The sequence below is a fragment of the Oncorhynchus mykiss genome, chromosome 9 (assembly GCF_057628025.1).
Source record: "Oncorhynchus mykiss isolate SJ-2025 chromosome 9, ASM5762802v1, whole genome shotgun sequence".
Lineage (NCBI taxonomy): Eukaryota > Metazoa > Chordata > Actinopteri > Salmoniformes > Salmonidae > Oncorhynchus > Oncorhynchus mykiss.
The window spans coordinates 28611582-28624910 of NC_143030.1; the positions used below are offsets into that span (position 1 = coordinate 28611582).

Genomic DNA, 13329 nt, shown 5'->3' on the forward strand with positions numbered 1-13329 from the left:
AACACCTAGTAGGCATAGTAACCCATTATGATAGACCAGCACACATGAATTACACTTTTGACAATGGCATGCTATTGACAATTTCAGAATACTTTATCAATCATATAGACTATGCCCTCTGGTCAAAACAGCCACGAGAGGCTACATGCATAACACCCAGTGGTTTAAAGTACTTAAGTAAAAAATACTTCAAAGTACTACTTATGTCGTTTTTTGTGGTATCTGTATTTGACTTTACTATTTATATTTTGACAACTTTTACTTCACTACATTCTGAAAGGAAAATAATGTACTTTTTACTCCTGACACCCAAAAGTACTTGTTACATTTTGAAAGGAAAATGGTCCAATTCACACACTTATTAAGAGAACATCCCTGGTCACCCCTACTGCCTCTGATCTGGCGGATTCACTAAACACATACTTTGTTAGGAAATTATTGTCAGTGTTGTAGTGTACCCCTGGCTATCCGTAAAAACAATTAAAAAACTAGAAAATTGTGTTGTCGGGTTTTCAAAATTAAAAGAATTTGAAATTATTAATACTTTTACTTTTGATACTTAAGTACATGTTAGCAATTCCATTTAATAGTGATACTTAAGTATATTTAAAACCAAATAGTTTGAGACTTTTATTCAAGTAGTATTTTACTGGGTGACTTTCACTTTTACTTGAGTCATTTTCTATTAAAGTATGTTTACTTTTACTCACGTATGACTTGTGAGTACTGTTTCCACTACTAATAACACCTCATTCAGGTTATCACCTTTCTAGTCTCTTTACAATCTGGGTGCTCCGCTCTGCGCGCTATCATTTATCCTGCTCTACCTGCTTTTATTTTAAACCTGTCTTTTTTTGCGGCCTACGCCCTTCCAAATGGCTTCCTTGCTGAGCTAATGAGGCTCCTGGATTGGCTGCTATGAAACCAATGAGGGCGCGGTTAACATTGTGGATCCCGGGAGGTTGTCGGGATAAAAAGTTTGCGGTGGCGGCCAGAGCAAAGTTTGGAGAGGGGGATATTGTTGTAAACGTGTATCCGTGAGAGTATGACCGACGCAGAAGCGCAGAGCGCCCCACCGTCGGCTCCGGTGGAAGAACAGCCACAGCCGGAGAGAAAAATTATAGGTAAGTGAAGTGGAATTACCAGTGACAAAAATATCTTCCTTGACAAAAGTTAGCATAATTTGTGAGCGTTATAAATTTGTGGATTTACCTATGCGTCATGGCCACGGACTAAAGCCAGAACATGGCTGTGCCTCAAATCATTGCTTAAAATTTGTCTAGGTCTACAGATTGGGTGGTTGGAAGTGCGTATGTTTCAGTGACTCATGTCTGTTTTGTAACTCTTGGAAGTTAATCTATGGGAGTAGCGCACATTGTACACCCAGGTCAAGTTGTGCTGATCCTAAGCAGTTTGTGGCGTTTCGTTTCAAGTTCCACGTGCCTCCATGTTTTACGCAAGGACTTGGCTGAATATCATTTTATTAAATGCTTACTCTATTTTAAGACTGACAATGTTGATACAAATATATTGTTCAACAAGCGCATATATTTTAATTGTGAGACTAAAAGTAGGACATTTGCTAAACTGACCCCTCGTGGGTTTGTGCGGTTGGTAATGTGCCGGGCTGTTTAGATGCACACGCGTTATCAAGATTAATTACTTAAACCGACATTTTGAGTTGTCGAGTATGAACGTGGTTGAATGTAGGCTAATGGTGTCACAATATGACCCTAATTTCACCTCATCAAATGTCACGTGTTCCAAGGGGGAGGGAGTTTGTTCACAGGTGAACGTCATCTTGATCAGCGATTGACGTCTGATTTCACCACCATTGACCATTTAGGTCAAAATGTTAACGTGACGATCAAGCATTGACAAGTGAACTGGGCTTTCATTAAATGTTCAGTGCCCATTGGTGTAAATTATTTGACAAGTTTCCGTTAAACGTTCCAATTGAGGTGTCAGTTGCCATTGATTTGTTACAACAAAGTTACTTGGTACGTTAATGTAGGCACTTATTCATCAACTCTCTACAATGTTAAAATGGTAACACCACAACTATGCACAGTAAGCACAACTTGTCCCACTTGACATAGTCAGTAGGTTTCTAGTCAAGTATTGTTAATGATTGGCACAATCACGGCATGTCCTGCAGCCTAGCTTGAACCGTTTTGGTTGATTAAAGTTGCGATGAGGGAGAAATGTAGTAGGTCGTATGGTAGACGTTCCCTTTCAAGACCTCACATGCAGCTTCACAATCATTGAGTCTTTCTTTTGACTTGACTTTGATGTTTGAGACGTGTTTAATCAAACTGTTGTTGCAGCCACCGCAGTCCAAGGCACCGTGAAATGGTTCAACGTGCGCAACGGATATGGCTTTATCAACAGGTACCCTGCTATGTGCTAGAATGTGGTTGTGTAATGTGGCTGTCAGATGTGAAATTGAAAAGTACACTAATTAGCATTTAATTTGACACAATGCATATGCTCTGTAGTACTGGTATGACATGTTAACATGGATATGGCTTGATCATTTTGGATCTGTCATAACTGATCATTGTCTTCCCCCCCCCCCCCCCCCCCCCAGAAACGACACCAAAGAGGATGTCTTTGTTCATCAGGTAAGCCCAGCAAGTCCGAGTCGAAAAGAGCACCTGCTGCTTCATACACACTAATGAATGCAACCCAGTGGTATCTTAGCAAAACGTTTTACAATGTGAAATGAAAACGAGGGTTTCTTGTTGGACAAGTTCAGGCAGTCCATCCCTGTTTTAGAATGTTTTATTCTGTTTGGTGCCTAGTGAATACAACCCTGTATCACATCATCCAATCCATATTTTTAGACTGCCATCAAGAAGAACAACCCCAGGAAGTTCCTTCGCAGTGTTGGGGATGGGGAGGTGGTAGAGTTTGACGTGGTCGAGGCCGCCAAGGTAGGCAAACCTGTAAGGACGATCTTTTTTTTTTTCACCTACCGTATTAACAAGTCTTAAGGATAGTTCTGCCCAAAATAAAACGTTCAGATCTTTTTGTGCTTTTTACACAGTCCTATGCCAATTTCAGTTTCAGGCCATTGTGTAGCTGCTGCCTTATCCGTTTGTTACTTTTCAAATGAATTGGAAATATTAGCTTTTTGGTGTAACCGATCCCTTTAATTTGAGTCACTCAAACTGTTTGAATTGCAAATCATTGTTTTAAATATGTCTCCTACAAGCTCTCTCTCTCCCCCTCTCAGGGCTCGGAGGCAGCCAACGTGACAGGGCCTGGTGGGGTTCCCGTTAAAGGCAGTCGGTACGCGCCCACCAAACGCCGTTTCCGCCGGCGTTTGTCCTCTCGCAGCCCCAGGCCCGGTGACGAGAAGGGCGACGGCACCTCAGGCCCCACTTCGGAGCACGGAGGAGAGCACGGAGGAGAGCACGACGGTGAGCGGCCCGGAGACAGGCCCCCACCGCGCCGGCGCAGGCCCCGCCGACCCAGACAGGAAGGGCAAGAGGTGATGAGTAGATGGATAAAAAGCTGCAACCCCACATGTTTAAAGTCCGTTCTCCATTTTGACTTATTTGAAGAGGAAAAAACAGACCAACGAAGTAAAATGGTGAATGGAATTTACTGCCACTTTTTCCAGGAAGTTGCTTCCGCCTGTCCAGTTCCTAAATGGATGTCCCCACCCTAAACCCTACCTACCTTAACTCTTTTAAATTTAAACTTCAATGGGGTGAAGTCAGTTGGGATGTCCCAAGGGTCCCTTTTAGACTTTTCCTTTCCTAAATGTTTGCAAATGGAGGCGTAGTTGAGGATTGGATCTCCCACCTGTGCATATCAGTTGTGTAATCTGTTTTCCCTCTTGAAGTGCTGTGTGGTCTGTTCTCTCCCCAGGGCGAGCCAGGGGAACAGGAGGTAGGCGCAGAAGGCGACCAGCAGAGGCCTCCACCGCGCAGGTTTAGGACCCAGTACCGCAGGTGAGACTGACATGGCATTTTTGTGTAGGCTTTTATATCTATTTGGGATGTTCTCATGTCGATAGATCTTGGCAGTTTGTGGATGACCTTTTAGCCCATAGGCTAGTATTCCAAGATTTGATGGAGTAGTTTTGGCCTATTTGGCTGTAAATTTGACTTTGTCCCATGCTATCTAACCTTCTCAGGCCATTCCGTCCTCGCCCACCTCCCGGGGAGGTTCAGGCGGGTGCTGCCACCTCAAAGGGCCAGGCAACAGAAGGGCAGGAGGTGGTGGAGGCCCAGGAGGGCCAGCAGACAAACAGGGAGCAGGCCAACGAAGACGGCCAAAAGCCCCGCCGACAGTTCAGCCGCCGCAGGCAGAGGAACTCCGAATCTAACTCTGTCTCTAAAGTGAGCGGCTCAGTGCTTCCTATGTAATGTTGCGATACAAAATAATACAATGACAATATTATGTTGAGAAGTTTCCCCTCTGTTCATATCTTAGGATGGGACAGAGAAGCCCGAAAAGCTAGCCTCGGAACCTAGCACTCCCCTTCAGACAGCCAAGCCAGCCGACCCCAAATCCTCCCCCAAATCCTCCCCTAAAGGCTCCCCCAAAATGTCCCCCAAAATGTCCCCCAAGTCCTCCCCCAAATCACCAGAGGTAAGAGGCACCCTGACGTCTATTCAAAACTCCCTCTTGCTTTTACTAACTGGTCTTAACTTGGCTATTTTACTGTAGGTATTCCTGCATGTAGTCATTATATTAATATTGACTTAGTTATGTTCCAACAAAGTAAAAAAAAAAGGGGGGGGTCCTTTTTTTCCAGCCACCTGCCACGACAGTTCCCGCAGCCACAGAATGACGCCCATGATGGGACGGTGTAACGTGACCCCAGACAAGAGGTGGGACCCCGCTCTAAACTGGCGCAGCCTTTAAGGGTTTGGGTGGAGGGTTGCGCTTCTTGCATTGCTACCGAAACTGCGACGCGGCTATCTCGTAGCTGTTGTCACTAGTATGTGATATTTAGGTACTTTTTCAACGTATGAGTTTTCAGAGGAAGTGCATGAGTCTTCTGAAGGATGGTCAGCACCGGCGGTCCGAATGGGTAACCGGGTGTTAAAAATGCTTTTCCTAATGACTTTATATTTTTGGGATGTTTGTGTTCAATGAAAGCCCACCTATATTGCAGTTGTAAATTGGTCGCCAATTGAAGTCTGAAACCCTGTGGAACCCACTGCCTGTTAGAAGTCTTAATTCTTGGCATTAATTGTGTTCTATTGGTTTAAGTGTTAATGTCTCTCTCCCCTTGTCCTCTGTCGGTCTTTGCCCCCCCTGCCTGTCTTTTTTTCACCTACCTGCCTTTCTCCCCTTATCTTCTCTGCCCATCTGTCTCTCTCCCCCTGTCGCTCTCTTTAGGTTCCTAGGGAGGGTTAGCGGGGGACCGAGCCCCTCTCACCACACCCACCACTGTGCACTACTCTCCAATCCCCCCATCCCATCTTACTGACCCCCCCCCCCCCCCCCCCCCTGACTTGTCTAGCTAGACACTGCAAATGGGAGGGAGGGAGTTGCGTGTATTCATAAATGTTAAAATACGCCTAGAAAGATCTAGAGGAAAGAAAGTATTTAAAAATCTGCTTGGATGCCCAGTTACTCCACAAACCCCGAGCTAGTTTACTTTAATTGACTGAGAATGGGCATGAGCAGTAGAGGTCCCAGCTGCTATTTTAAGTTTGATGATGTGGAAAGCGAAGCGTGTGTGAGGGTAGTTGTCCAGGAGTTGCAACGATAACCTTGCCACCCCCCTAGTTTCTAACATGCTGCAGCCCACACCCTATTTGGAAAATCAAGGCCGGGGGTTGGTTTAAAAAAAATATACATTTTTGTTCTACTTATTTTTGTATGTGCTTTTCTTTTGGAGGGGATTATGTGCAATGTCAGTATCTAAATGTCGATAAAATGTTTGCAAAAACCACAATGCAGTCATGTCTTTAATGTCCACAATACACAGTCCAGGAAATGTAAAATATGTCTGCCTTGACTCTCATTTTAGTGGGATAAAACCAGAGCAAGTAATTGCATTTCTTAAATTCCAACTCCAGTAGAATCTGAAAACAGAGCATCAGACACTTGATAAAAGCTGTAACATTAAATTGCAGTATATTTGTATTCAATATGACCCTTTTCTCGGGATGGTAGTAACTAGAGACTCACTGAAATGTTGGCATCAACATGCTCATGTTTGAAATGGGAACAATTGTCATACAAACCATACAGGATACTTTATCAATATTCACACTTCATATAAATTACAGATTCTCTTTGTTCAATACAAATCTTCAAAGACAACTGTACAATCACAACCAGTACAGAAGACAGCACATGTGTTGTAGTTCAGGGACAGATTGCTGATGCAGTAGCAGTCAAAACCAACCAAATCAACTATTGTGCACAACCCCATAGAAACCAAAGACAAACTCATATTGGAGTGGGTAAAGTTTGAGTATTTGAAGACCCTTGTACCATTTTGTTTTTTTCACTCAAACCAGCACGCTATATACATTTAAGTACTAAATACATGATTTGCTCTCGTTAAAAGTAACTTCTCTGTAGGCTGTGCAATGAGTCATGTTAAAGCTGTCCATCTTGTGAAATCAAGTTTAGGGACACTTCCAAAGGGGAAGTGGGTTGCTAGCAGTAGACTGGTTAGCCCACTGAGACAACTTTACAGTAACTCGGAAATAAATCACTCAATGCCACACACCATAGCTTTGCTCACTAAAAATGTACATGGGTTTCCACACTAGCTGTTATTGTAACCAGCTATCAATCTGAAAACTGCTGACATTTTTGTATATAAAGTGCAGGAATACCTCCAAGCCCCTCTCTCCATAGAACATCTGTGCGCAGTCTCAATCAAATCTCCATCCCCCATCAGCATATGTACACCCGGGCGGGGGTAATGCCTCAAAGTTCAGGAACCTTATTCTTGTTCCTGATCATCCCCTCTATTACCCATTATGGGTTGCCCTGGTAATAAAATCACTCACCCGCCACCCTTTCTGGGGTATGTTAAGTTGGTGCAATGCTTTAATGTTGCACAGCCTTTTCCTCGAGCAACCCGTTCCTGTCAACATATCTCCCTCAAGCTCCATTTCCCAACTACGGGCCCAGTTCCAAATCCATCCCACCTCCCTAAACCTTGACCCATACGCCAACCTTGCTCGATATGCCTAGACACAACTCAAAGTATGTTTGAATTAGGCCCAAGCCCACCCCTTAGTACCCAGTTGTAGCCCTCTGAGTTTCCCTGCCTAACCAAGAGTCTGTCTGGCCTCCTCAGCCTGCCCTCCCCAGTTCCCCCATGGGACCCCATTAGTCAAGGCTTCCCTCCCCCCCCAGGTAGTCCAGCTCTGTACTCTGCTTGCCCAGCTCCATGTCCAGGTCCATCATGGCGGGTGGGTGCTGGCTGAAGGAGGCGGAGATCTGGTCGAACGTCTTGCCCCGTGTCTCTGGCACCCGGAAGAAGGTGAAGATGAGGAAGAAGACAAGGAGCACTGCAAAGATGAGGAAGACATAAGGCCCACAAAGCTCCTGTGGAGTGGGAGGAAGGGGAGGGGGGCGTATATGCATTAGTATATCATTGAGAAGACATTTACTCATCAGTCCATGTCTGTCAGACACCATCCAATCCAGAGTATGTCAGCTTCGCCTATCATTAAAACCAATACTAAAGTCCTAAATGAAGGTTCCTGGTCAAAAAAAACAACAAATCACTTACAGCGAGATACTGGAAGCCAAAGCCAATAATGAAGTTGGCCGTCCAGTTGGAGAATCCGGCCACGGCCATCGCAGCGGGCCTGGGGCCTTGGGAGAAGAGCTCAGCCACAAAGAACCAGGGGATGGGGCCAGGCCCCACCTCAAAGAAGGCCACGAAGCCAAAGATTGCCAGCATGCTGATGTAGCTCATCCAGGGAACACTGTCCTGCCAAGGGAAAGGTGGTGATGGTTCAGCCAGAGGTACGTGAATAGAAATAGCCATACCACCCATTATGGCCTCTGTTTTGAATGGGGCGCCCCTTCTAGTATTTTATTTCTATGGGTACATGATTCCGTGAATGGGCTAATGAGTTTGTTGCTATTCATTAAGGACTGACCAATAAGGCAAGAGCTATCGTCATGACAATAGCACAGCCGCACATTCCGGACAGCCCCAGCATGTGTAGCGTTCTGCGGCCCGTCCTCTCCACCAGGAAGAGCTGTTGATTGGACGAGAGCAAGATGACAAACAGGTAACAACAGGCCTGAATCATGTTCACTCATTTCTAATTGAGACAAAAGTTAGCAGATGATTCTGACCGAACCTTTCCAACTGGCGTTTGTCTCAAACCTCTACTCTGGGACCCCCAGCCATTCCATGTTTCTTGCACCTGATTCAACTTGTTAACTAATCATCAAGACCTTGAATAGGTTAATCAGGTGAGCTAGTTCAGGGCTACAACAAAATTGTGAAATGTCTGGGGTCCCCGAGGAGAGGTTTGCGAACCACTGGTCTAAGTCATTCTCCAGTCTGGTTTGGTCATGGATAAAGACTATCGTAAGTGGGAGCTTTCTCTACAGAATGCAAACATAAAAGTGAAGCTGATGATTTAAAGTTTTCATTTTTAAAATCAAAGGTCAACCCTCAACCCAGCCAAGACAATCAATAAATTAATCAACAAATCTGACCTTTTTGGATGAAGGCAGAAAGACTAAAGGCTCTATTCTATCTGAAGCGTTACAGATTGTACAGTATAAATGTAAAGGTAATTTCGGATTGAGCCGACATTTGCAGTGTTTATCGTGAATGCAGACTCCACTAACATGGGAACATTGACCTTTAAATATACCCAACTTTGTAACGGTAACTTCCACGGTATGGATTGAATAGAGCCCTAGGTTGGGATAACCTCATCCCACAGCGCATATAAACCTGGGACATCAACGATTAAAAGTTGGCCTTAGTGGGAGGGACCTATACAATTCCTAGAGTGACCTTACTAAGTAAGGTATTTATCATCAATTAATTTAAGTGAATCACAAGACTGCGAGGCGTGGCACCGTAAACAGAGTTGCACAAGACATGTACAGAGAAGGGGCAAGGTGTTCTGGGAGATGATTAATTGGTAGATTAAGTCGGGAGTTTCTTCCGTTCTGTATTGGCTCAGGAAGGCCAAGTTTGAATTGTTGGTTCACTGGACTCTGCACATGTGAGCAGGAGTGTCTGGGAAAGAAATTAAGGTTGGGTCGACCCACTACGTTATCTTGTTTGTTCAGTGATAAAGGTGTACGTGTTAAACAGTAATGGAGGTGCCTGGAAACAGGGCCTGCTTGTGTACCGAGACCACGGTGAAGGCACAGTTGACCACGCCGGCTCCTATAGTGGCGTAGACGGGGCTCTGGACCCCTGCCTTCTGGAAAATACTGGTGGAGTAGTAGAAGATCTGGAGAGAAGATAAAGAGGATGGTTGGTCATGGAATGGGGTCAAGCTTGAAGCAATGATCCCAATGTAATTGTGTTTCTTTGTCATTCTTTCACTGTTTGATGAAATCTAAGGACTCCAGATATAGAATGTATTTGAAAATACTCATCATCAGGTGATACATACACCTACTGCACTCCCCTGCCCTCTCTAGTACTCACAGCGTTGACTCCAGAGAGCTGTTGTGAGAGCTGCAGCAGGATGGCGATGATGATGGGCTGCCGGTACATGGGGGAGCGGAAGAGCTCTGCGATGGACACCTTCCTCTCCATGTCCATCCTCCTCTTCTCCTCCTTCATCTCCGCCAGCATATCCCCCACCTCCTGCCTCCCGGTCAGCCTCCTCAAGCCTGGTGAAGAGTGGGAATGAGAGTCACGCTGAGCGGAGAACTTCGGATGGGTTTTGGGGTGTGTTTGTAATTCAATCCCTGCTCCTGATCTACTTGTAGTCCTCTCCAATCAATCAAAAATAGGAAAGGAGATAAGGGAGGAAAGGAGGCCTCTAGAAAGTGTTGGGACGTGGCCGGTCGTGACTTGATCCTCACCGCTCTTGGCGTGGTGCTCCTGGCAGCGGATGATGTAGAGAAAGCGGGGGCTCTCGGGGCAGAAAGGCAGCAGCACCATCTGCAGGACAGTGGGCAGAACGGTCACACCCACCAGCACTGGCCACAACTCCTCACTGCCCAGCAAAGACTCCAGACCTAGGACCTAGGGACGAGGGGGGAAAGAGAGAGAGGAAAGGAAAGAGAAGAGTGATGAAGATAGGAGAGGGAGCGTGAATGAGAGAGAGAACATTAATGCAGGTTCAGATAGTAATATATTGTGTAGAACAAACAAGATTCCCTGTCATGTTGTTAAATACATTGTGCAAGCTCAGCTTCTGTACCTGTGCTATGAGAATCCCTGTGACGATCGCCAACTGGTGGAGCGTGCCCAAAGCACCTCGCAGACTTGTAGGCGCTATCTCGCCCACATACATGGGCACTAGCCCTGATGCCAACCCTGGAGGAAAGATCATTAGGCTAAGGTTCAGAAACTGGTATGCCAAGGTCTGGAGACAAAAAAAAATGAGCAGCGATAGTGATTCCTATGAACTATTTCACCGGTTATTGGAATTTCAGTACCATTAAAATAATATAGGCTATCTACTGCACCACTGAAAAGTATCATTTAAGTCTACAGGATGAGTGCTCACCACAGTATGCACCGATGACGAAGCGTCCCAGGATCATCATCTCGAAGGACCGGCTGATTTTGGCCATGCCCATCAAACCTCCTCCGATGAAGGCAAACAAGTTGTTTATGAGCATGGCTTTCCTCCTGACAGAGTACAAAGGAATAAATACGTTTTAATATTATTAGTAGTCATAGTTTACAGAAACACTTTATAATTGTGGTTTATAGGCCTTCGACTGTTCTATAATGTATCCTCTAGATGGCAGACTTACACCACAAAACAGACACTGTTACAAATTGTCATAAGGAAAATATTTTGTTTCTACAAGGAACAGCTATTGTCACTCCTTAAGAGTCACCCGTGCGTCAATCTAAGTAACATAATAATGAACTCCCCATCAAAATCCGTCAATTTAAACTGGAGCTAACAGATTTAGCACGTACTGCGTCTCAACCCACCGCATCCGCCTGTCGACCTTCCACGACAGCGGTGGAAGGTGGCTGAGCCAAAGCGGTGTTTGTCAGACCATGTTGAGACAAACCGAAAATCGGTCTTCTCACGAACACTTTGGCCTACAAAACGAACATGAGACTCGCACGAACACGATGGTGTTCTCCGTTTTGCTTTACATCCCCCACAAGTGTCACGGGACTCGTTTGAAGGGAACCCATACAACTGAATGGAAGTATGGAGGGAGTTCTTATAAGATCTCCTAGATATAAGACAGACACTTCAAAACCTTATGATACATTTTTTGACTGCCTTTTTTGCCGATTATGAATGGGTTATTCAATGCGTTTCTATGGGCTATAGTAGTTGTCCAAATTCAAAATTTTATCAAATAATATTATTCTATTTCTTGTTGATACCTAAAGGGGTCATACAATTCTAAATCAAATAGCTAAATGAGCCATGGTATGTATGACCATCATAAAAACAATTCCATATCGTAGCTTAGTAGAACACCCCCCCCCCCCCCCAACTGCTTAAACTTTTAGAGATTAAGAATGGCATAGCGAATTTCATTAATTTTGTAATACTCCAACAAACTTTATGTGTGTGAAATGCATAGAATACAGAGCATTCCTCCAGTATTGTGTGTGTACTAAACCTGCTAAAACAGAGATAGGATCTGTAACAGACTTCATGCTGCTGCTCAACAGTAAAGCTTCCTTCCTCATTAACCCACACTGCTATTCAATATTGGAACCTCGGTCTCGCATACACATGTGACCGCCCATTAAACACCTTTAGCCAGCTGCGCTACAGGAAAGCTAGCAATTTGATGGTGCGGGTTGTGGTATTTCAAGCTGAGGAGTGAGATTTTTTTTATTTCAACTTGGTTATATTTACACGTCAAGAGGGTTTCTTGCCACCCAGCATGAGAAACCCGAGCAGAGGGAACAGGGGCATCATTTGAAACAGTCTGAAACACATCAACACTGGTTCAGTCTTCCTTACTCAGCAGCTGTGACCTCTGCCTTTTGAGGAACACCTTGTCCTAACTGTACCCATGCTGATTGTTTGACTGACTGACTGACATTCTCCAAAGGGAACCATGTTGGATCCAACTGACTGACACTATCTATAGGGAACCATGTTGGATCTAACTGACTGACACTATCTATAGGGAACAATGTGGGATCTAACTGACTGACACTATCTATAGGGAACCATGTGGGATCTAACTGACTGACACTATCTATAGGGAACCATGTTGGATCTGACTGACACTATCTATAGGGAGTGACTGACACTATCTATAGGGAACCATGTGGGATCTAACTGACTGACTATCTATAGGGAATCATGTTGGATCTGACTGACACTATCTATAGGGAGTGACTGACACTATCTATAGGGAGTGACTGACACTATCTATAGGGAACCATGTGGGATCTAACTGACTGACACTATCTATAGGGAATCATGTTGGATCTGACACAAAAACACCACTAGTTTCTTGTGAGATTTTAAGATGGTTAGCAGAATAGTCCCCACAAAATATTTAATGCGGCAAAAATTCAACAGCACAAATACAAAGAGAATCAAATTATTACACTATCAATCAATCAATAAATCAAATGTATTTATAAAGCCCTTTTTACATCAGCCGATGTCACAAAGTGCTATACAGAAATCCAGCCTAAAACCCCAAACAGCAAGCAATGCAGATGTAGAAGCACGGTGGCTAGGAAAAACTCCCTAGAAAGGCAGGAACCTAGGAAGAAACCTAGAGAGGAACCAGGCACTGAGGGGTGGCCAGTCCTCTTCTGGCTGTGCCGGGTGGAGATTATAACAGTACATGGCCAAGATGTTCAAACGGTCATAGATGACCAGCAGGGTCAAATAATAATAATCATAGTGGTTGTAGAGAGGGCAACAGGTCAGCACCTCAGGAGTAAATGTCAGTTGGCTTTTCATAGCCGATCATTCAGAGATAGAGACAGCAGGTGCGGTAGAGAGAGAGAGAGTCGAAAACAGCAGGTCCGGGACAAGGTAGCACGTCCGGTGAACAGGTCAGGGTTCCATAGCCACAGGCAGAACAGTAGAAACTGGAGCAGCAGCACGACCAGGTGGACTGGGGACAGCAAGAAGTCATCAGCCCAGGTAGCCCTGAGGCATGGTCCTAGGGCTCAGGTTCTCAGAGAGAAGAGATAAATGAGAGAAAGAGAAAAAAAAGAAA

General features: G+C 44.8%; 2 protein-coding genes across 5 annotated transcripts in view; one reads left to right on the forward strand and one right to left on the reverse strand.

The window, feature by feature from the left end:
- The first annotated feature begins 808 nt into the window (after positions 1-808).
- Positions 809-5920, forward strand: LOC110531823 (uncharacterized). Of its 4 annotated transcripts, none has more exons than XM_036987678.2 (10): positions 809-1124; positions 2328-2391; positions 2591-2624; positions 2847-2936; positions 3239-3496; positions 3880-3962; positions 4148-4352; positions 4447-4605; positions 4772-4847; positions 5362-5920. In XM_036987678.2, the coding sequence occupies exons 1-9, from the start codon at positions 1046-1048 to the stop codon at positions 4805-4807; spliced, it is 1008 nt and encodes a 335-aa protein (XP_036843573.2). In that variant the 5' UTR covers positions 809-1045; the 3' UTR covers positions 4808-4847; positions 5362-5920. The 4 variants fall into 4 exon arrangements, with proteins under 4 accessions (XP_036843573.2, XP_036843572.2, XP_036843570.2 ...); XM_036987677.2 differs by having other exon boundaries at positions 921-1124; positions 2847-2948; XM_036987675.2 differs by having other exon boundaries at positions 955-1124; positions 2847-2948; positions 3218-3496.
- Positions 5921-5923: 3 nt separating this feature from the next.
- Positions 5924-13329, reverse strand: part of LOC110531822 (solute carrier family 2, facilitated glucose transporter member 4) — a 33158-nt gene continuing 25752 nt past the window's right edge. Inside the window, exons 4-11 of the mRNA XM_021615262.3 lie at positions 10662-10786; positions 10353-10468; positions 10012-10174; positions 9629-9816; positions 9324-9428; positions 8103-8204; positions 7727-7930; positions 5924-7539 (exon numbers count right to left, since the gene is read on the reverse strand). Of these exons, the coding sequence (XP_021470937.1) occupies positions 7321-7539; positions 7727-7930; positions 8103-8204; positions 9324-9428; positions 9629-9816; positions 10012-10174; positions 10353-10468; positions 10662-10786 (1222 nt within the window). The 3' untranslated portion in view covers positions 5924-7320. The remainder of the gene's footprint in view (positions 7540-7726; positions 7931-8102; positions 8205-9323; positions 9429-9628; positions 9817-10011; positions 10175-10352; positions 10469-10661; positions 10787-13329) is intronic.

Coding starts and splice junctions, on each gene's coding strand:
- LOC110531823 (XM_036987675.2), top strand. CDS start 1,046: ATGACCGACGCAGAAGCGCAGAGCGCCCCACCGTCGGCTCCGGTGGAA. Junction 2,392..2,590: donor GGATATGGCTTTATCAACAG/GTACCCTGCTAT, acceptor CCCCCCCCCCAG/AAACGACACCAAAGAGGATG. Junction 4,353..4,446: donor AATCTAACTCTGTCTCTAAA/GTGAGCGGCTCA, acceptor TTCATATCTTAG/GATGGGACAGAGAAGCCCGA.